Source organism: Haliotis cracherodii, unplaced genomic scaffold (assembly GCF_022045235.1).
Source record: "Haliotis cracherodii isolate W230 unplaced genomic scaffold, xgHalCrac1.p SCAF_2, whole genome shotgun sequence".
Lineage (NCBI taxonomy): Eukaryota > Metazoa > Mollusca > Gastropoda > Lepetellida > Haliotidae > Haliotis > Haliotis cracherodii.
This window is the reverse complement of record NW_027266275.1, coordinates 9,165,739-9,188,467: the sequence shown is the minus strand read 5'-3', so window position 1 is coordinate 9,188,467 and position 22,729 is coordinate 9,165,739. Positions and strand designations below refer to the sequence as shown.

Genomic DNA, 22,729 nt, shown 5'->3' with positions numbered 1-22,729 from the left:
CACATTCATAGCATAGCTGACATATAGACTAAACTGTAGACAGGGATATTTGACAGATGTCCAAGGCGCGATGACAAATGGTATGCACAAAGCTCAGCCACGAATCTGTCAGTTTACAACCTAATGCTTGGAGACGTGCCATGTCAACAACGTGTGGAAAATAAGTAAGTACATGTATACAACTACACTTAAACCCCATAATCAAGGATGTCAGCTTTAACATTTTTTCTCACATATTGCTCTGGCATTCTTGATTTAAATTATACAGCGACATTCCTACATGAATTTTATCAGTCTCCTAATCGCTGTTCCATTCAAACACAAACTTACCTAACCAATGTTTTGGAATGTTATTTAATAGTCAAAATGTACATAACACATGCTTGCCTTGGTTTGCTACTTTCGTGGTATGGGTGATTCCTGCGACACAGTATTAATCTATTTGACTGGCGTAGAGTCGTTAAATATGACAAGTGTCAAATCTCATTTTGTCATTATGGCTGATTCTTCAAGGGCTGTCAGTCGACTGCTTGTCTACTACCATTAGTATTCCGCACTTCGAGTATATCCCTATTAACCGGTCTCCGTATCCATCCTGATAAATATGTAGATGTAAATGTAAATGGGGTTCATTCTCTTACGACTGAGACCACGAAGAGTGAGTGAGTGAGTATGGTTTTACACCGCTTTTAGCAATATTCCAGCAATATCACGGTGGGAGACTCCAGAAATGGCTTTTACACTGCTTTTAGCAATATTCCAGCAATATCACGGTAGGGGACTCCAGGGCTTCACACATTGTACCCATGTCTGGAATCGAACCCGGGTCTTCGGCATGACGCGCGAACGCTTTAACCACTTGGCTACCCGACCGCCCCGAGACCACGAAGAATTATTCTGTATACATGTAATAAATATGTACCAAGTAATGTTTTTCATGAATCATACTGAATTAACGTGTTTAGGTTTCTCCGTGATGTGGTTGGTAATAATGGCATCACACTATTGTGACTTTTTCACGTACACTTTTTGTACGTTTAACCTTTACATTAGGCATTAACAGCCGATTTGGCTTTGGAGAGGTGAAGCCGTGCCATTTTAAGGTAGTCTTGGGTTTGAAACCCAGATTACCAATATCATCGCCTGGGCTTTCTTTCCATATTAAACTGACATACAGTGGTGGAAATGAAATACTGCCCAAAGCGGTGTTAAAACTAACTCACTCAAAAGTCACTAACAGCCCCAACAAGTGACATCTGCGGTGCGGTGCGGTGCGGTGCGGTGCGGTGCGGTGCGGTGCGGTGCGGCGCGGCCTGTTTCGTTTCTAGTGTGGAGTGGAGTGGAGTGGAGTGGAGTGGAGTGGAGTGGTGCGGAGTAGAATTGCGAAGCGTCGAGTGGATTCGAGAAAAGTCAAGAACATGCAATCACTGAGCTGCTTAAACCACGTTGAGACTCCTGGGAAGAATACTCGTCGTTATATCCTTAAATGAGGATCTGGTGATGAGGGACATGAGCCCCTTTGCACAAACCATGATGTAAAGCCTCTGCGTGTGATAACTAAGCTGGGCGGTCAGTCCGAGGTGAGGGACAGTTCCCAGTACTGCAATGTGAGGGACTCTGTCCACTCCTCTTGTAGCGCCTTTCCATGATCAGCCAACGTGGTCGGCGGCCTATGACGTTGACGCACACGTCTCCCCATCATGTCCCAGGTGTGTTCAATGGGGGGAGGTGTGGGCCCATTGCTGTCTACGGTATTCTATGGATGTTGTGCCCCTGGAGATTGACGCCTGCCCCACTCTTCTTGCAGCGTCTAGCTAAGTTCAACAAACGAGGCCGGCAAGCTGTACTTGTGTCGTTGACCTGAGACGCCCTGACAGGGTAGATCTTCAACATTTTGGGTTTGTTGGTACGTGTTCCATAGTCTGCTAATCACAGACTGTGAAACATTGAACGTATTGACCACTACACTCTGACTTCTGCCAGTTTCCCGCATGGCAATAGCCCGAAGACGCTCCGCGCGTTGCAGACGCCGCATCGCTAGTTTATACACAAACAATAAATGAAACGACGTAAATAACAACTGTATGACAAGCAGAATTAATATGAGTGACAGAAGTAATGATCCAATGAGATTTACCAACTTTCCTTGAAAGTGTCAAAATCAGGAACACCCTACCGACGCCAGTGGCGCTACTGCGTGCGGCATGTGCAAATTATACGTGTTTTGGCGTTATGTTGTACAGACATCAATGTTCTTGCATTAGATGTTTGTCATCACCACTTACCTTTGTTCTAATACATGGCATTAACATAATATATTTGAGGATCCTCTACCTCTTTAAGACCGCCTCCGTGGTCTAGTGGAATAGCGTCCGCCCGGAGAGCGGAAGGTCCGGGGTTTGATCCCCGGCCGCGTCATACCAAAAGACGTTAAAAGATGGTACTTGCTGTTACACTGTCTGGCGCTCGGCATTAAGGAGCTAAAACAAGGACTGGTCAGCTCGGAGTCAGTATACTGTGTCTGAGTGGGTTATTTATGTTAAACTGCGGCATGGTTTCTCAATGATCTAACACTATATAAATTGGCATCTGTCCGGACTAGTACAAGCAGCCACACACACACACGTGCATGCACGTCGCTATATAAGTGCAATAATCTTTGACGCGACGTTAAACCCAATTTCACCTCACCTTAAAGAGTTTAGTTAGCAGTGTCAGACAAAAAAATGTTTTAGGCACTGTAGTCGGTCAGTCGATCATTCAACTAGAACATGTTTCTTGTGACTATTATTTATTTTGCCGGTTATCACTACGCAAACATACATTAAAATAAAAAAGAAAATGGAATTCGTTGAATTCGTAAAGTCATTGAGTATATGTCATTTTACATAATATACGTCATATCTGCCTGTAATCTGATTGCCTCTCTCTTGAAGCCGGTACAGAATATCAAAGGTTATATTCACTCAGACGCAATCGTCTTTTGTGTGCCTCTTTGAAATCAATATTAGGCATTCGTCGCAACAAAGATTACAGTTTGGGCTATAACCGCGAGAAGAAAGACTCGTTGTGGGGAAATGAGAGAAGACAACCACGTGGTGGGTGAGGTGAAATTGGGTTTAACGTCGCGTCCAAGATTATTGCACTTATATAGCGACGTGCATGCACACGTGTGTGTGTGTGTGTGTGTGTGTGTGTGTGTGTGTGGCTGCTTGTACTAGTCCGGACTGATGCCGATTTATAGTGCTAGCACACTAAGATACCATGCCGCAGTTTAACATGAATATCCCACTCAGACACAGTTTACTGACTCCGAGCCGACCAGTCCTTGTTTTAAGCCCCTTAATGCCGAGCGCCAGACAGGATAACAACAAGTACCATCTTTTAACGTCTTTTGGTATGACGCGGCCGGGGATCGAACCCCGGACCTTCCGCTCTCCGGGCGGACGCTCTACCACTAGACCACGGAGGCGGTGTCAACCACGTGGAAAGGGGCGCTTAAAACACCAGTCTGTCTTGGACATTCTCACCATTCTCACAGCCTGTGATTGTGGTGCATACGAGTAGTGCCCACACCTATAGCGTATAACTATAAATAAAAACACCTTGCATCTTTAACTTTGTATCCTTCGTAGTGTTTGTGGCTTGCAGAATATATAATCCTTGCCTTTTAAACGCGGAGCGTTGTTGCCATGGTAACGCCGGATGAAGCGCTATGTTAAGGGCGAGTGATATGAATCTGGAAGAATGGTGTCAGTTTCATTGTGAAATGTCTCTTACTCGCAAGTAGGTCTTGACGCACTTAGATTCTACGCTAGGTAATGCTATCGCCTCGTGAAAAAACCCTTCATCAATGTTATCGGTGTACTGGTTTGGATAGATACTTTCTGAAGGATGAACCTCTTACAGCTGCATCACGGAAAGGACAGTTAGCGAGGCAGTAGACTCATCACAGCTCGTATACCTGATATTGGTAACTTCAATAAGCACACTCTCACTGACTCACTTACTAACATACTGATTCATGTGTTGACACACTCGCTGACTAGTTGAAGGGGCGTGCCTATTGACTCATTCGTCACCACTCGCCCCTTTCCGTAACCTGCAAGAAGACTCGTCCCCCTATCGATGAATGTTATGTGCGAAAATACGACAAACCAATCAGAATGCGCTTATGATTTCAAGTTCTTCGTCAAAGAATCCCTCAGAAATAATTTTTGATTTTACATATGTCTTGCATCTAAAAATATGCATCACTGACCTACACCTATTGCCAACACACTCACTGACCTACACGTATTGCCAACACACTCACTGACCTACACGTATTGCCAACACACTCACTGACCTACACGTATTGCCAACACACTCACTGACCTACACGTATTGCCAACACACTCACTAACCCATGCGTATTGTCCTTCATACACAATGACCTACACGTATTGCCAACACACTCACTGACCTACACGTATTGCCAATACACTCACTGACCTACACCTATTGCCCACACACTCACTAACCCATGCGTATTGTCCTTCATACTCACTGACCTACACGTATTGCCAACACACTCACTGACCTACACCTATTGCCAACACACTCACTGACCTACACGTATTGCCAACACACTCACTGACCTACACGTATTGCCAACACACTCACTGACCTACACGTATTGCCAACACACTCACTGACCTACACGTATTGCCAATACACTCACTGACCTACACCTATTGCCCACACACTCACTAACCCATGCGTATTGTCCTTCATACTCACTGACCTACACGTATTGCCAACACACTCACTGACCTACACCTATTGCCAACACACTCACTGACCTACACGTATTGCCAACACACTGACTGACCTACACGTATTGCCAACACACTCACTGACCTACACGTATTGCCAACACACTCACTGACCTACACCTATTGCCCACACACTCCCTGACCTACACGTATTGCCAACACACTCACTGACCTACACGTATTGCCAACACACTGACTGACCCATGCGTATTATCCTTCATACACAATGACCTACACGTATTGTCCTTCATACTCACTGACCTACATGCAAGCAGATGAACAATGATTCTACTTTTCCACGACTACAGTACATATCGTATGAAGATGTCATACTCACTGACCTAAACGTATTGCCAAGACACTCACTGGCCTAAACGTATTTCCAAGACACTCACTGGCCTACACGTATTGTCAACACACTCACTGACCTACATGCAAGCAGATGAACAATAATTCTACTTGTCCACGATTACAGTACTTCTCGTATGAAGATGTCATGAAAAGACAAGTTAAAACTGTTTCTTCTGACAGTACCATCCTAGCCCCCTCTTTCTCCAAATTTGCGATGGAAATTTAACGTAGTCAGAATAATGAAATATATATTTGCCTTTAAGCTTATATGTAAAGAAACAAACAAAAAGTAAAGAGTTTTCAACATATCATAAAAGAGATGACACGTTACTGTACAGTTGACAATAAAATGGATACTATTTAGAAGGAATTTACTCATTGTACCTTAGATGTATGGTTGTATATCGTCACCTATTCCCTACCTGCTGTCAAGATGCTAGATTAACTGAAATAAAACAAGCGTTTGGGACCGATCATTTAAATAAGTTTTAAGGGGTGTTGGGTGTTGGGATTTTGTTTGAGACAGATAATATTTTCAGTCCATGCTTTAAAACAGACTTTGTTTTTCTTTGAAAGGAGGAGTCAGCCAACTATTTGGGACACATACATTTTTTAGCAGAACATCCTGTACATCCAGAGAACACATGATCTGTCCAACTTTTTCGGGAACAGAGATGCTGTTTATATCTTTCCAAGCCATCAACCTCTCAAATATTACGCTCGAGATGGTTCTGACAATAAATGTAAAGATATAAATACAAACGACGACACGCTATTTACTTCGCGGTGTAAAACGCAACAAATCTGGTATCATTATCATATTTAATTTATATTCTTAATCTTAGGTAAGGAGAGATAATTATATATCGTCTCGGAAACACAACACACACACGGTTATAGGCGGGCCCATGTTACACAATACGATGAATCCACAAGATGAGGATGGCTTTATGTATTGGACTGCATATAGAGAGAGATTGTAGATAGCAGAGCTTACGTGACTGCTTTGAGGGCCTCAGTGAAGTCATTGAGATCTGGCTAATTTTAGAGTCAGTCCCGACAGAGAAAGCTTTCGCAAATTCTAATCGGTCCTAATCGGTATTCAAACTGTTAAGAAGCTTAATTTTCTAGGTACATGAATTACCGTGGGATGAATAACGACATATTTCTGTGACAATTGGTATTTTGGTGACTGGTGTGTTGGCGACAGGTGTGTTGGTGACTAGTATGTTGGTGACTGGTGTGTTGGTGACTGGTATGTTGGTGACTGGTGTGTTGGTGACTGGTACATGTTTGTTGGTGACTGGTATGTTAGTGACTGGTGTGTTGGCGACTGGTATGTTGGTGACTGGTATGTTGGTTACTGGTGTGTTGGTGACTGGTATGTTGACGACTGGTATGTTAGTGACTGGTATGTTAGTGACTGGTATGTTGGTGACTGGTATGTTGGTGACTGGTGTGTTGGTGACTGGTATGTTGGTGACTGGTATGTTGGCGACTGGTATGTTGGCGACTGGAATGTTAGTGACTGGTATGTTGGTGAGTGGAATGTTAGTGACTGGTGTGTTAGTGACTGGTATGTTGGTGAGTGGTATGTTGGTGACTGGTATGTTGGTGAGTGGCATGTTAGTGACTGGTATGTTAGTGACTGGTATGTTAGTGACTGGTGTATTGGTGACTGGTATGTTGGTGACTGGTGTGTTGGTGACTGGTTTGTTGGTGACTGGTATGTTAGTGACTGGTGTGTTGGCGACTGGTATGTTGGTGACTGGTGTGTTGGTTACTGGTGTGTTGGTGACTGGTATGTTGACGACTGGTATGTTAGTGACTGGTATGTTAGTGACTGGTATGTTGGTGACTGGTATGTTGGTGACTGGTATGTTGGTGACCGGTGTGTTGGTGACTGGTATGTTGGTGACTGGTATGTTGGTGACTGGTGTGTTGGTGACTGGTATGTTGGTGACTGGTGTGTTGGCGACTGGTATGTTGGTGACTGGAATGTTGGTGACTGGTGTGTTGGCGACTGGTATGTTGGTGACTGGTGTGTTGGCGACTGGTGTGTTGGTGACTGGTGTGTTGGCGACTGGTATGTTGGTGACTGGTGTGTTGGCGACTGGTATGTTGGTGACTGGTGTGTTGGCGACTGGTATGTTGGTGACTGGTATGTTGGTTACTGGTGTGTTGGCGACTGGTATGTTGGTGACTGGTGTGTTGGCGACTGGTGTGTTGGTGACTGGTGTGTTGGTGACTGGTGTGTTGGCGACTGGTATGTTGGTGACTGGTGTGTTGGCGACTGGTATGTTGGTGACTGGAATGTTGGTGACTGGAATGTTGGTGACTGGTGTGTTGATGACTGGTGTGTTGGCTACTGGTATGTTGGTGACTGGTATGTTGGTGACTGGTATGTTGGCCACTGGTATGTTGGTAACTGGTATGTCGATGACTGGTCTGTTGGTGACTGGTCTGTTTGTGATTGGTATGTTGGTGAGTGGTATGTTGGTGACTGGTATGTTGGTGACTGGTATGTTGGTGACTGGTTTGTTGGTCATAGCCATGACGACCCTGTGAATTACACATGTTAAAAGCTTACATGTGTAGACTAGTCTGTATCAAGGTTTCAAAATAAATAGAGAGTATGTGACAATTTTATGACCCGTTTCCTACACCGATAGAGGATGTTTACGCCATCTGAAGGTACACATACAATTGGAATGACTTAATTAGTATCAGTAACAAGGCGAGGCGTGGTTACTGGGAAATATCCTAACGACCCAGGATGAACAGTTAGTTTGACCTTTACTTTCTTCACTAGAGAAGTATGTTTTATGTCTGTCTTAACCCACGTAACAACTCGTAACTTGAATCTATCTGAGGTCAAGAAACCTAAAGAGGTTTAGAGTATTAGTTTCTCGTTGGCAATACGTGCAGGTCGTTTACTTAAGTAACATAAATCAATCAAAGGCCACCTGTGTTAACATTATATTTCATTAAATGTTAAAATGTTAAGAATTACCTTTCTGTGAAATTAAACTCATATTTTATGCCTTGTCTCAAAATGCGTTATAAGAACTCTTTTTCTGAACACATCGAACTTGGTCTTCTGGTGACGTGAGCTCTCGGTGTCCTGATCACCAAGATAAATATAGATGAGTTGTGTTTACCAACGTGATATATACAAAGCACATTTAACCTGGGCGGGGTCTGTAGAATCAGATCCTGAAGTAATGGATGGCTGGATGAACATAATACGGACCTGTATTGTATTAAGTTTCCTTATTTGTAATTGTTTAGCCACATTAAACTGACACGTCGTGATCTAACTGGAAAACTGCTTAAAGTGCGTCAAGCCCAATTCACTCACTCACTTATTGAAATTGTCTAGACTGTGACGCGTCTGTAATGACAATTACTCACCAGTTGGCGTGCATTCCGTTGACATGTATCTCCATCTAAAATATGATAAAATAAAAGCGACAAAGATATTTCCATAATCATAAGAATCATAAGTATGTGACCATGAAAGGTGTTCGTGAAAAGGTGAGCGTATCCTGCCCCGCAGGTGGCACTTGTCATAAACACATGTAAGGGCAAGTCAATTGTACACCTGAGAAAGCATGAGTACATTTGGTACAAGTCAAAATAGAGAATTGCATTGGAGATACTTTTGTCACTTATGTGTCAACATAAAATTCAACATCAAAACAAATTCAATGTTTTACAAAATGAAGATCTTTGCTTGTAACACGCCAGGTCGTATTTAATTCCCATAAAACATGAAGTTACAAATTTACCTCAGACAGTAAATGTTTGGTGTTCCTATGTTGACCTCGAAGTAAATGAATGGAAGCAATGCGAATCACCATGTAAAAACGCACATAGCATTTGTATTACAGGTACAGTAGCATAAAGGAAGCTATTTTGGGGGATATCAACAATGGATTTACACCTCTGTGGTTCATACAGAAGGGGTGTTTATGCAGCGTGGGTTCTTTGAAAAAGGTCAACCAGCACACTTGATGCACATTCAAGTTTAAATAATGTCCTTAACACAGTTTCCAAGTCATTAAATGGTACGGCTGCATGAATATAATTATACATTGGCGTCAAATGAACACGATTTATGGGGTTGGTAATCTATATGCACCTTTATTGGATGCCTTATATGTCACGGGTTATTTTTAAAGTACATAAGGCCATGACTCGTTGAAAGAATCTTGTTACGACGATTCCTGCACAGGTCAGTAATAACGGTATCGGCAATACTGGCATTGATATCCTTGCAACGTTGCCCAGAATAGTTGAACCGTTGACATTCCGGTTCAAGGTGTCGCATGACAACATAAACGAATACATGACGTTAGGATAATATTATGGTATGGCTCTTCAGAACGGAGGAACGCTTGTTAAAAATCTATCCATCACTGACAAATACTCGAACATGAGAAATGCCAAGGTTATTCAAAGACAGTTTAGACCTATAACAATGTGTAATGTGTTATTTAGAAGTGTAACCTTTAAGGTGAGGTGAGGTGATGTCATGTGAAATTGAGTTTAACGTCGCGTCCAAGATTATTGCACTTATATAGCGGCGTGCATGCACGTGTGTGTGTGTGGCTGCTTGTACTAGTCCGGACTAATGCCGATTTATAGTGCTAGCTCATTGGGAAACTATGCCGCAGTTTAACATAAATACCCCACTCAGACTCAATATACTGACTCTGAGTCGACCAGACCTTGTTATAGCCCCTCAATGCCGAGCGACGGACAGGGTAACAACAAGTACAAGTCTTTTGGTATGACGCGGTCGGGGATCAAACCCCGGACCTTCCGCTCTCCGGGCGGAGGCTCTACCACTAGACCACGGAGGCGGTCTGTAACCTTTAAGCATTTCTTGTCGGATTAAACACTGATGAAGTGGAATATTGAATATTCATAGTTTCATAATGCAACTTACCAGCCAAACGCGTTGGCAGTACAGTGTTACCTTTGATAGAGTAGTTAATTTAAAGGCAATGTGCCACATTTAACTCGATTTATGGCGATATATTACAGAACCCTAACGCATCCCTAAATATGGATTTCCTTTATCGTGGTACACGCAATGCCCTCAAGTAACATGGCCTCATCCATCAACGGGTTTTTATCCAATGACGAGCCATAATATTCTCATTATGTTTGTCATCAACGACGTTACTGAATTACGTCAACTCACACGTGAGACGACCTGTGAAGATTCCGGGGTAGAATAGGTCTTTTGCAACCCATGCTTGCTGTAAAAGGTGACTATGCTTGTCGTAAAAAGGCGACTAAGGGATCGGGTGGTCAGGCTCGCTGACTTGGTTGATGCATGTCATCAATCCCAATTTCGCGGATCGATGCTCATGATATTAATCACTGGATTGTCTGGTGCAGACTCGATTATTTACAGATCGCCGTCATATAGCTGATATTGAGTGCGGCGTTAAACAACCAACCAACCAACCAACCAACCACACGTGAGACGGTCGGGGGAGGTCGCCGGTGCCGCCATGTTTACTCTATATTTTCTCGCATCAGATTATCTACCACCGATATGGGCGGTCGAGTAGCCTAGTGGTTAAAGTGTGCGCTCGTCACGCCGAGGACACGGGTTCGATTCCCGACACGCGTACGGGTCCAATATGTGAAGCCCATTTCTGGTGTCCTCCGCCGTGATATTGCCGGAATATTGCTAAAAGCGGCGTAAAACCACGCCCAATCACTCTACCACCGATGTAATATTTCTATTCTTCACGTAACACCGGAACATCGTCACTTGCATCTCAGAACGTGCTGTATTTTTTTACATTTGTTCAGTTTGAAACAGAGAGCGTATTACGGCCTCTAATGTGTGCATTGTTATAGAGAATCCGCACATCACTAATAATAAGCATTATATTGAAGCATTGTCACAACGTTTAACTTACGGACCCTAACTTCGTGTTACAAATGAGAGTAGCCCCCCTTGAACCAAACGGACTACAAGCTCCTCCCCAGCGCGTGTCACTTTCGTTACCCTGCTGTATTCCTGTCACCATGTGAGTGAGTGAGTATGGTTTTACGCCGCTTTTAGCAATATTCCAGCAAAATCACGGTGGATGACATATTGTAACCATGTCGGGTATCGAACCCGGGTCTTCGGCGTGACGAGCGAACGCTTTAACCACTAGGCTACCCGACCACCATGGCGCAAGCAGCCATTACAAGAATCCCTTATACCCGACATTTTATGACATTCGTATTTTTGTGTTTATCTTTTGGAATGCCATCGTGGTAAATTGAGAAAACTTTACGAGTAACTTTTTATTTGTCAGCTGAATTTACACTTTTTAAATCACATTGGTTCGAGAGTGTCACTGTACCAATTAGATCTACATGATAGGTAAAATTAAATAGAATTTCAAACCGACAAACAAAGAAAAAAATTAGCGGGTCAGTATTCGACGTCACGACAATCATTTGTTGGTAAACTGGCATCTTCCCGAGGCAAGGGAGTTAATTGACTATAATAGTCCAGTTTCCACCCTTGCCGAACTAGGCTGGGATTTCGTGTCTCGATCGTAGCGCCACCAGTGGCTATTACGAGTTATGTCCCGTCTATGTCCCTCTTATTGACCAATCAGATCCCACCTCTTCTATCACTTGTATTTGTTTAAAAAAATGACGGCGAATAGTCAAGACGATCTGATCGATAATCAAGAGCAATATTGTAATAAAAAGGGTCTTACCTTACAATAATTCCCTTCCTTGATTGATAACATGAAAAGATTTGGAAAATATCTTCTCGACGCCCAGTTGACAGTATGCTTGCTTTGCAATTCCTGCAGTCAGCCCATATCTGCACGTTGAAATCCATGTTATTTACGAGCCGGATGTCGATTTCGTTGCGCAATTTTGACTATGTTAGACTCGTTAGTCGAGCCAAATTATAACTTCGGACTTCAAGCCTATTTCGGCAAGGGTTGAAACTGGACTTTGTCTTGGGAAGATGCATGGTTGTTGTCGGGGAGGCTGTGACTGCTAAAAGCAATAATAAAGCATTCTCCGCGATGTGGGGAGTTTGTGAGGAACGTGACGTGTAAAACCCCCATGTTTTTAGAATCTGGATCTGATATTTTCTCACTGTCGACCTCGGAAAAAGCTATCTACTTTATTGCCAGCTCGCTATAAACAGAACAGTCAATGGTCGCATCATAAAGTTCGCATGTACGCCATCATTTTCCAGCTTTGAATTCAGATAATATGCAAAGTTTAAGTGAGCAATACATAAATGACAAAGCTTGTCCCCTTTAAATGCCGTTTTATTACAACTCGTGCACTTTAAAACGTATCTATACTAGGGGAGAACAAGTAAAATAGGGCCTTTGTTAGATTACAGCTAGATGTTATCACAGCTATGCTATGCGAGCAGTCACAAGTGATTATGTTTTCAGCGTTTGCTTAAAATATAGATGATAAGAGAGAAAGTATTTTTCGTTAAATGTCTTGTAAAGTAACACATTTGTAAGCTGACCTTTGTCATTGTATTTGACCCAGGATGAATTATTTGTGCTGCCTGTATAGCCCTGTCGTTAAAGCGTTCGCTCGTCACGCCGAAGACCCGGGTTCGATTCTCCACATGGACAAAATGTGTGAAGCCCATTGCTGGTGTCCCCGTCGTGATAGTGTTGGAACATGGCTTAAAGCGGCGTAAAACTTCACTTACTTTCCCAGAAGTGAATGGGTACCCAGTAGTATGAGATGGCTGTTAACTTCTAGCGCCCAGCAAGGAGCTTAGGTTGTATACTCCCCAGGGAGCTGAGAATGATTGTTGAGTGCACACTGATCCATTGACCGGGGCAATAGTGTCTAAGCGCTTCCAGCATGCCTATGCATGGAGTACAGCGCCATATAAATGAATTAGTATCTATTCATCGGAGTCAAGGGATCTGTTATCAAGCCTGGTCTTTTATAAAAGAGGATAGAAAGATGATATTGTGACTGAAAGAGGAATGAAAGTAAGACAGGGTCAGTAAAGGGTGACTGCAAGATGGGATTTTATGGAGGGAAAGCATAGATAAAAAGCAGAAGGCTCGTAGGTTTAGAGATACAATCAGACGGAGTGAGGTGTAAGGGAATACCCATAGGCAACACCATGTGTGAGGTCACGGATAGCTATAGCAGCGGTGTTGTTTATTCACTACTCGTAAGCTGAACTGCGTATAAGCAGATGACATCATCAGTGTTTACATCCCAGTGTGTGTCCAGTTCCAGATAGACTGATATATTTATTTTGGTTCTAAGTCAGCAAGTAAATGATATAATTATATAAGGAGTGTGTAATCTATATAATCAACAATTCATGAAGTATATAAAAGCGACAAAACATTTCCATTATCACAAATTATCTCTTCTAAAGGCAGAGTCCCCTGTATATCAGGAGCACGTGTTTATGAATTACTATCAAATAGTGATGATACTGGGTGACCGGTGGGAGCCGTCACAAAATGTGTATTTACCAAAAATATTGTATGACTTCAATTCTCCTTGAAAACGAGTCTGTTTTGACAATAATGGACAGCAGCATTAATGGTTACAAGGAAAACCATCTTCTTCCGGTATAACTATCTGTTCCGAACCATACCTTAAAGAATATTTGCATAAATTTCGATTCGCATTGACAAGTTTTGATGTAGTTATCCAAAACGTTTAATAAAAGAGAACGGCATGTAGTAGAAATGAAAGGAATCGGGTAAGTGAATGAGTGTGGTTTTACGCCGCTTTCAGCAATATCCCAGCAATATCACGGCGGGGGACACCAGAAATGGGCTTCACACATTATAACCATGTCGGGAATCGACCCCGGGTCTTAGGCGTGACGGGCGAACGCTTTAACCAAAAGGCTTCCCGACCGCCCCGAAAGGATCAGGAAAACGTGTAAGTTAAAACATCATCAGTTAAACCCCCCCCCCACCCCCCCCCACCCCCCCACCCCCACACACATTCCCAGATTCACCCTAATTATGATTCTGTTAGCTGCTACTTCAGCATTCTTGTTTGACTTTCTCCCTCAGTAAGCAGGTACGTCATAATTTAATAATTTATTACAATGCCAGAAAATATTCGGTCGATATTACATTATATTTGGACTCCATTGGGCCCAAAGGCAAAACAATGACAACAATTATGTGAATGGATCTCTGAAAATATGTGATCGCGAAACACTGTATATTGTCGCATTCATTCCAACTCAGAAAGGCAGTATGTGAGTATACCAATACTTTACGCCGCATGTTTTTTTTTTTTTTTTTTTTTTTCAATGCCGCACTCAGCAATATTCCAGCTATATGACGTCGGTCTGTAAATAATCGAGTCTGGACAAGACAATCCAGTGATTGACATCATGCACACAATTGGGATCGATGACATGCATCAAACAAGACAGCGAGCCTGACCACCCGATCCCGTTGGTCGCTTCTTACGGCAAGCATAGTCGCCTCTTACGGCAAGCATAGTCGCCTCTTACGACAAGCACAGTCGCCTTTCACGGCACGGTAAGCAATGGTTGCTGAAGACTATTCTAGCCCGGATGTTCACGGGTCCTACGCTGCATGTACACGTTTCTTGATTCCCGTTTTCGCAAAATCTAGTGTCATCACATACTTACCCCTTTCATGTCATTTCTGTGATCATTCATATAAATTGTCCTATTTTGTCCTTTATGACCAATGGAATCTGTTTCGCCGGATAATCGAGACTGGTTGTTCTCTGGCGTTGACGTTTTATACTTCAGTTTAAATCGATAAGGGGATATCTTGTTTGGCTTCCCTTTCTTATCTGCAGCCGCATATGGCTCGATATTGTCCCTTAGTGTTATTTGTGTGACAGGTTGGGGTGATTGAGGACATATTTATTTCTTTTAGATGTTTCGGCTTACTATATTCAGCCTTGAGTTCTTAACTTGGTTTGGAAAAGACCCGAGTATTACTGTGTCTTTTTCAACGTTTTTTTTATTTGGTTTGGTTTGTTGTTTTACGCCACACTCAGCAATATTCCAACTATATTATGGCGGTCGGTAAATAATTAAGTCTGGACCAGACAATCCAGTGATTTACATCATTAACATCGTTTCACGCAATTGGGATCGATGACATGCATCAATCAGGTCAGCGACCCTGACAACTCGATCCGGTTAGTCGCCTCTTACGAAAAGCATAGTCGCCCTTTACGGCAAGCATGGGTTGCGAAAGACCTATTCTACCCCGGAATCTTCACGGGTCCAGCATTGGCAGAACAGACATAGGCATCATTGATGGAATCGGTAGTTTGGATTGCATTAACAACAGCGTAACTATATCACGACGGGGGACCTCATTAATGGTGTACTGAAATCGGAAATGGGCCCACTTATTGCGAGACGAGTAAGACATTTTCCCTTGATATTTAGTAGAAATCAACGACTTCGATGACAATAATAATATTAATGATTATACCGTGACTCACCGCCTAGCTACTTGGTAGACTGGACGACCGTCAACCAAACCAACACTTGTACACAGTGATTGATATGATTCGGTAACTTCGCCATTTGTGTTTGCATGTATATATGACTATATTTTGATGTTATTTGTGTATGCGTGCATATATGACATACTTGTTTGTTTGTTGTTTAACGCCACACTCAGCAGTATTCCAGCTATGTGACAGCGGTCTGTAAATAATCGAGTTGCTGAAGATCGATTTTGACCCGGCTCTTCACGGGTGTATATATATGTAAATCTCGTCATGTGTGTTTACATGTTCATGTGTAACAGCAATGTGTGTTTACATGTCTATTTGTATTGGTTACATGCAAATATAGGTGTGTTCACTTCCTTCGAGACCCGTGAAGATTAGGGGTAGAGAAGGTCTTCAGCAACCCATGCTTGCCGTTAAAGGCGACTATGCTTGTCGGAAGAGGCGACAAACGGGATCGGGTGGTCAGGCTCGCTGACTTGGTTGAAGCATGTCAACGATACCAATTGCGTGGATCGATGCTCATGATGTCAATCACTGGATTGTCTTGTCCTGACTCGATTATCTACAGACTGCCGCCATATAGCTGGAATATTGCTGAGTGCGGCGTAAAACAGCCAACTAACCAACTTCCTTCGAATGATATCTACTGTTTCTGTTGTAGCGTCCCCCACTATGGCGTCCAGGTGGACTTGGGTGTTTCTAGTCGTACACTTTGCAAGTCTGTTTCTGACTGCAATAGGTAATCCTATATTTCATATTATCATGTGTTCAGTAAAATGTTTCTGAGTAGCCGTTTCAACTCTGTTGGAACACATACTGACACTGCATTTGATCTGCCATTAATATTAACGTGTTATTAGCGAACTACGGCTTGACAGCCTATGGTAGTGGGTTCGAATCCCGGTTCGCCCCGATGTTTCACCAAAGTGGTAAGCGCCTGAGGTCTTCGTCACGCCGAAGACCCGGGTTCGATTCCCGACATGGGTACAATGTGTGAAGCCCATTTCTGGTGACCCCCTCCGTGATATTGCTGGAATATTGCTAAAAGTGGCCTAACACCATACTCATTCACTCACTCCTTCCACATTAAGCTGACACGCCGTTTGCAAACTGGAATACTGTTAAAAGTGGCATTAAACCCTACTCACTCACTCACAGTGCAGAGTTTAGCGTGCCAGGATACTATGACCTTGGTTCAAATGCCGGATTTGCCTTCATTATGACCCTTGGTTTGGCAGCAACATAGCCTTAGATTTCATGAATCTAGGACCTCCATCACTTAGGAAGTTTCCTCCTCAATGATATAGCCGCAATACTGTCCAAAGCGGCGTAAAACACAACTCACTCCTACCTGGCCATGATTCAGTCAATGATTGTACATAAACTGGATATTGTTTTAGGACAATGTACCTATACCACTACCACGGATACGGGAGTAGACCAAGCTTTATGGAATACGGCGAGTACGGTGGCTAACATAGGTGAATGCCAGGATGCATGTACAGCGGACACTGCCTGCTTATCTGCCGAATTCCTGACTGCAGGCGGTACTTGCTTTCGTTTTCATACTGCGACAGTTCCTTTGTCTAGGGCTAATAGCATCTACACAGTGAAAGAGTGTTCAGGTGAGGTCATATGTTACTTTCAATAATGCAGATAGGAGGCTGAATGTACAAGAAAATACAATAAACAGTCATGGTCAGGGCCAGGTGTAGTGATGGGACCGGGCAGGTGCGGGGACAGGGACGGGGTCAGGGTCAGGGTCAGGGACAGAGACAGAGGCAAGGACGGGGCAGGGACCGGGGCAGGGACAGATACAGGGGCGGGGAAAGGGGCAGGTGAAAGGGCAGGGACAGGGGCAGAGGCAAGAGCGTGGGAAGGGCGGGGGTAGTGGCAGGGGCATGGGCAAGGGCAAGCGCAATTGCGGGGGTAGTGGCCGGGGCAGGGGCGGGGCTTGGCGAAGGCAGTTGCAGGGGCTAGGAAAAGGGCGGGGACGAGGTCAGAAAGACAGGTGAAAGCAGGCACAGGGGCAGGGACAGGGGTAGGCACAGGGACAGGGGTAGGCACACGGCCAGGGCCAGGTACAGGCACAGGGACAGGGGTAGGCACAGGGGCAGGGACAGGGGTAGGCACAGGGACAGGGACAGGGGTAGGCACAGGGACAGGGACAGGGCCAGGGACAGGGACAGGGGTAGGCACAAGGGCAGGGACAGGGCCAGGGACAGGGGTAGGCACAGGGACAGGGGTAGGCACAGGGACAGGGGGAGGCACAAGGGCAGGGCCAGGGGCAGGCACAGGGCCAGGGACAGGGGTAGGCACAGGGCCACTGGTAGGCACAGGGGCAGGGACAGGGGTAGGCACAGGGACAGGGACAGGGACAGGGGTAGGCACAGGGACAGGGGTAGGCACAGGGGTAGGCACAAGGGCAGGGACAGGGGCAGGCACAGGGCCAGGGACAGGGGTAGGCACAGGGCATTGTGGTATCATGGTAACCGATGGCGTCAAAATGGCCCGCAAAGCATCATGACTCAATTTCATTGTAGCGATTTCTCCTTTGGAAGATAAAATAACTCTTCAAAGCGACGTTAGCCAAACTCCTTGCAAAGAACTCTGGTTCGATTCCCACGCGTATACATCTGTCAAACCCAGTACTTGTGTTCAGTGCCGGTACGATACGTCTTTGTGGTTCTTTATTAAAATCAGCGTCATACCCAAATGGTTTACTTTGTAACAGGTGAAACATGCAGTTATTCTGACCAAGTTGGGAAGAAAGGTCCACAGAATCTGTGGACAGGTTTCAAAGCGACTGCGGACCTCGATGCTTGTAAGACCTTCTGTGGAACGCAGTCAAAGTGTATAGCGGGAGAATTCAACAGTGGAAGCTTTTCTTGCTACCTTTACTCTTCGGAACCGACACTCACTGCTGACACTCAAACGACGTTCTTTCTACGCACGTGTGTAACAGGTAAGAACATTTCTTCCTGTTTGGTAGCCGATGTTGTTATTGATAGACTATTAGTAATACGCTAACATTGGCCCGCATCATACAGAACCAGAGGAAGACCAATAGGGATTTGAGCGGGCCAGTACGGCTTTGTCGGGCCAATACGACTTTTGCGCGTGATTGCATTCCTTGCTCTTGATGTTGTCCGAGTCGTACAATCGACTCGCTTTTGGCAGAGATTTCTTATGACTATGGAGAGAGTTTTTGTCGCTTTAATTACAATGCAATCACAAGGCGATAGACGTAGATCCTGTATGGTGTGTCTTGATACCCTTGACTGGTTCTACTTGGAAACATTTAGGTTAGGTTGTCAATTAATACGTCATTAAATGGGTGTTTTCATATTGGCCTTGTTATAGGTCCGAGGTCAAGTCCTAATTCAGCCTGCCTCGGGGTAATGTGACTGACCGTGGATCTATTACAAGGCCAACATGAAAACACCAATTAATAATATGATAATATTATGATTAAATGCAGTAGTACACGAATCATACTTGCCCCATTGTCCAGTGGATGTCGCGTAGCAGGGCGAGACAAGACGTAAGTGAAGTCCACATGACCACAAATGTATCGTTTGATGACACGTAACATTATTAATTATGCAAACTGGACAATCTTCAGCTTCCATCAATTAAGCCCCTTTGTCAAAGGTATAATGGCTGTAAATTACTTGTATACATGTTGTGCAATTTGTACGGGTGGCGGTGAACGCTAGTTTGAGGTGAGCTGCGGATTGATTGCGATTGAGCCGTGACGCTGGTTTAAGTTGAACGTCTTACAGGAAGACGTTGGGCCACATCGATGGTTTGAGGTGAACGTGTTCCGAGTGGCAGTTGAGTCTACTCTGGTTTGACGTTGAATGGCGTACATGGGGGCGGTTAAGTCGTTCCGTGTTCGAGGTGTCCGTTTTACGGGTGGCGGTTGAGCTGTAACGCTGGTTTGAGGAAAACGTTTTACGGTGGCGGTTGAGCTGTAACGCTGGTTTGAGGAAAACGTTTTACGGAGGCGGTTGAGCCTCTTAATAGGAAGAGTCCATGTATTCGATGTTGGGAGACGGAGAAGAAATAAGGTATGTTATGATGCATGAGTCATGCATGCATTTGCTACACTCCCACAAACGCTGTTCTGAAGAAGCTCTTTACTGTGCGTTTTTAATCTATTTCTTCAAAATTTTATTCTAAACAAACGTACAGGTAACAATATATCACCTCGGTCAATCAGGGTAATCCATCCCAGCAGTTCCCTATATTGTCTAAAGGACCAGGGGGCATGAATGGCCAAGTCGTGAAAGGCGCCGCAATTCGCTGTGCAGAGTTGCGTCCCTTGGAGGCGCCATAAACCTATGGGTTCGAATCCCGGTTCGCCTCGATTATGTTTCTAGGTTTGTCAGCACCATTCCCGTGCTCGTAGGTTTCACCGAAGTGGTAAACGTCTGTGACCTGCATCACTTCGGCTTTCCTCCTACATTAAGCTGACACGCCGTGATATAACTGGAATACTGTGTAAAGCGGCGTTAAACTCAACTCACTCACACACTCACTATACAGTGAAACACCGTGAATCAGGACGGAAGCGTTCCCAGCAACATTGTCTGAATTAAAAAATATTTGGATAACAAACATCTTAATGGAGTGATATTCCTTTGTAAATATGAAAGGAAACAATAACAGAGTAACAGACGAGGAACAGTATAGGGTCTAGCGATGTTTCACTTTACCCTGAACAAAGTTTAATGTGTACAGTAAAGAGCTGCTTGAATGTCTGTGTCAGTGTCCACCCTCACACAATGTTAACACATGGGTGCATGGTTCCAGCTGACCCCCCTGCTGCCTAGTCGTTAACGCTCTTGTAATGTTGTCCAATATGCTGGTGGATGTGTTAGATACTTTGTAACCGTACATGCACTGAACTTAAAAAAACCGGGCGAACTAGAGTACTAGTACTAACATTTTTTTATCAGTTTTTTAGGAAAGAAGAAATGCCTTTAATATTGCCGAGGTATACTGTTAAATCACATCACTGCATGTTCTTCAAGTTTGTCCATTTCCAAACAGGTCCCTGCATATTTTAATGACTGACAGCCTCCGTGGTCTAATGGTAGAGCGCCTGCCTGAGTCTCCCGGAAAGCGGAAGGTCCGGGGTTCGATCCCCTGTCGCGTCATACCAAAAACGTTAAAAGATGATACTTGGTGTTACCCTGTCTGGCGCTCGGCATTAAGGGGCTAAAACAAGGACTGGTCGGATCGGAGTCAGTAAACTATGTCTGAGTGGGGTATTCATGTTAATCTGCGGCATGGTATCTCAGTGAGCTAGCACTATTAATCGGCATCAGTCCGGACTAGCAGAAGCAGCCAAACACACACACGCACGCACGCACGCACGCAAGCACACACACACACACACACACACACACCATGCACGTCCCTATATAAGTGGAATAATTGGACGCTACGTAAAACCCCATTTCACCTCACCTATAACATCAACGGATTTGCATTACTCCTAAATTGCCATGGGTGTCTCAGTGACCAAATCACCATTCAGCTTAACAGACTGAATCAGCAGTGCTCGGGAATTCCCAGGGTAGAGTCGCCGTCATTGTACTTACCACTTTAACACAGTCTTTAATGCTTTTAAGTGGTAACGTGAGGTCCACTCGTACATTGAACCATAATTGGCTGTGCAGAGTTGTGTCACTTATATGTGCCAGAAACGTATGTTCGCGGTTGTTCTAACCTAAGATTCGCCTCGACAATGTTTATAGTTTTGTCAGCGCCATACTCGTGCTCTACCGCCTGACCTACTCACACCATTTTCAATAAAAAATGTTTGCTTGTTTCCCAACGCCGCTAAGCATGCAACTGTATCTACCACCTCTTTCCTGCCCAGCTATATTCCTCTCTGTTGACAACAATGTCATATTCCAGATGCCTTTTTTATCCATATATTTAAAAACCATGACTGCTTCGTCATTGTGATAAAACACGAAATATGCTTACAGCTGTTTGTCTGCGCTTCAGCTGGGACATTCCTGGTTGACATGTCCATGTTACGACTAACATAACGACCCGTACAACCATTCACTGGCGCGAAATTGCGTTCCGACATTCAGACTTATTTACGTCATTCCACCTGAGTAGGAAGGTATAGAGACGGTTTGAAAGTAGATGTACTTTGACGTTGATTGGTTCATTTGTGACTGACAAATTTCGAGAATTAGGCAACTCTCATACATACACGAATCGTTGGCGTACTTCACTGAACGTCAAGTCCTCGAACATCACCGTCACAAACATCTTCTCAGTAACATGCTTGCTCCTACCAATAATGGCCACTGAATTTGTTCGAGGTTAGAATCCGATTTCAATATGGCCGCCACAGCAGCAATAATGAAACTTGGTATGTGTTAAGTTAGTATTTGGACTCGAGACCTGTTTTTACCTTGATTTTGATGTTCTAAAATATTTTCAAATGCATAGTTGACTCTGTGGACTCGACTGACTCAGGTAGCTCCACTTTAGCATGTATGTTCAAATCATCCAGGTTGTGTAATTGGTAGCATTTTATTAAAACTATTTAAATATTAAAATTTCACCAAAAGTGCAAACATTAAAATTCCACTGAAGCACACGGTCTTGAAAACTGAACCTCTTTTGCATGATAATGCCGAAAAGAGGCTTGGCATCATGAACGACAGGACATTTGTAGAACAGACTATGTATGCAAAACTGCATTTCCCTTTTTTAGGATTTGTTGATCCAAATTAGCTGAAATAGCATTAATGTTTGTCTCCATAATATGATTATATAAAATCAATTAAATAAATAAGTAAAGTGAAATGATATAAGCCTTTTATATAATTAAGCAAATTCCTTTTGTGCTGGTTAAATGCACTGACGAAATGTAATTATTTTTGTCATTAAGTCCTTATTATAACATATGTAAAGAAAGTATTCGGATCAACGTTGACAGCAACCTTTCTTTAGTGACTGTCTCCAGTGAAATTTCGACTGTTGTCTACAGATCCAGGTGAGCTACAGTC

At 43.8% G+C, this 22,729-nt stretch overlaps 1 protein-coding gene across 9 annotated transcripts in view; it reads left to right on the top strand.

Annotated features, from left to right (window-relative positions):
- Positions 1–22,729, top strand: part of LOC139469730 (uncharacterized) — a 59,150-nt gene that overhangs the window by 23,601 nt on the left and 12,820 nt on the right. For 8 of the 9 annotated variants that reach the window (XM_071251993.1, XM_071251992.1, XM_071251990.1 and 5 more), the window contains exons 2-4: positions 16,345–16,422; positions 17,084–17,308; positions 18,418–18,648. In XM_071251993.1, coding sequence (XP_071108094.1) covers positions 16,345–16,422; positions 17,084–17,308; positions 18,418–18,648 — 534 coding nt within the window. The remainder of the gene's footprint in view (positions 1–16,344; positions 16,423–17,083; positions 17,309–18,417; positions 18,649–22,729) is intronic. The other variant, XM_071251994.1, reaches the window with a different exon arrangement.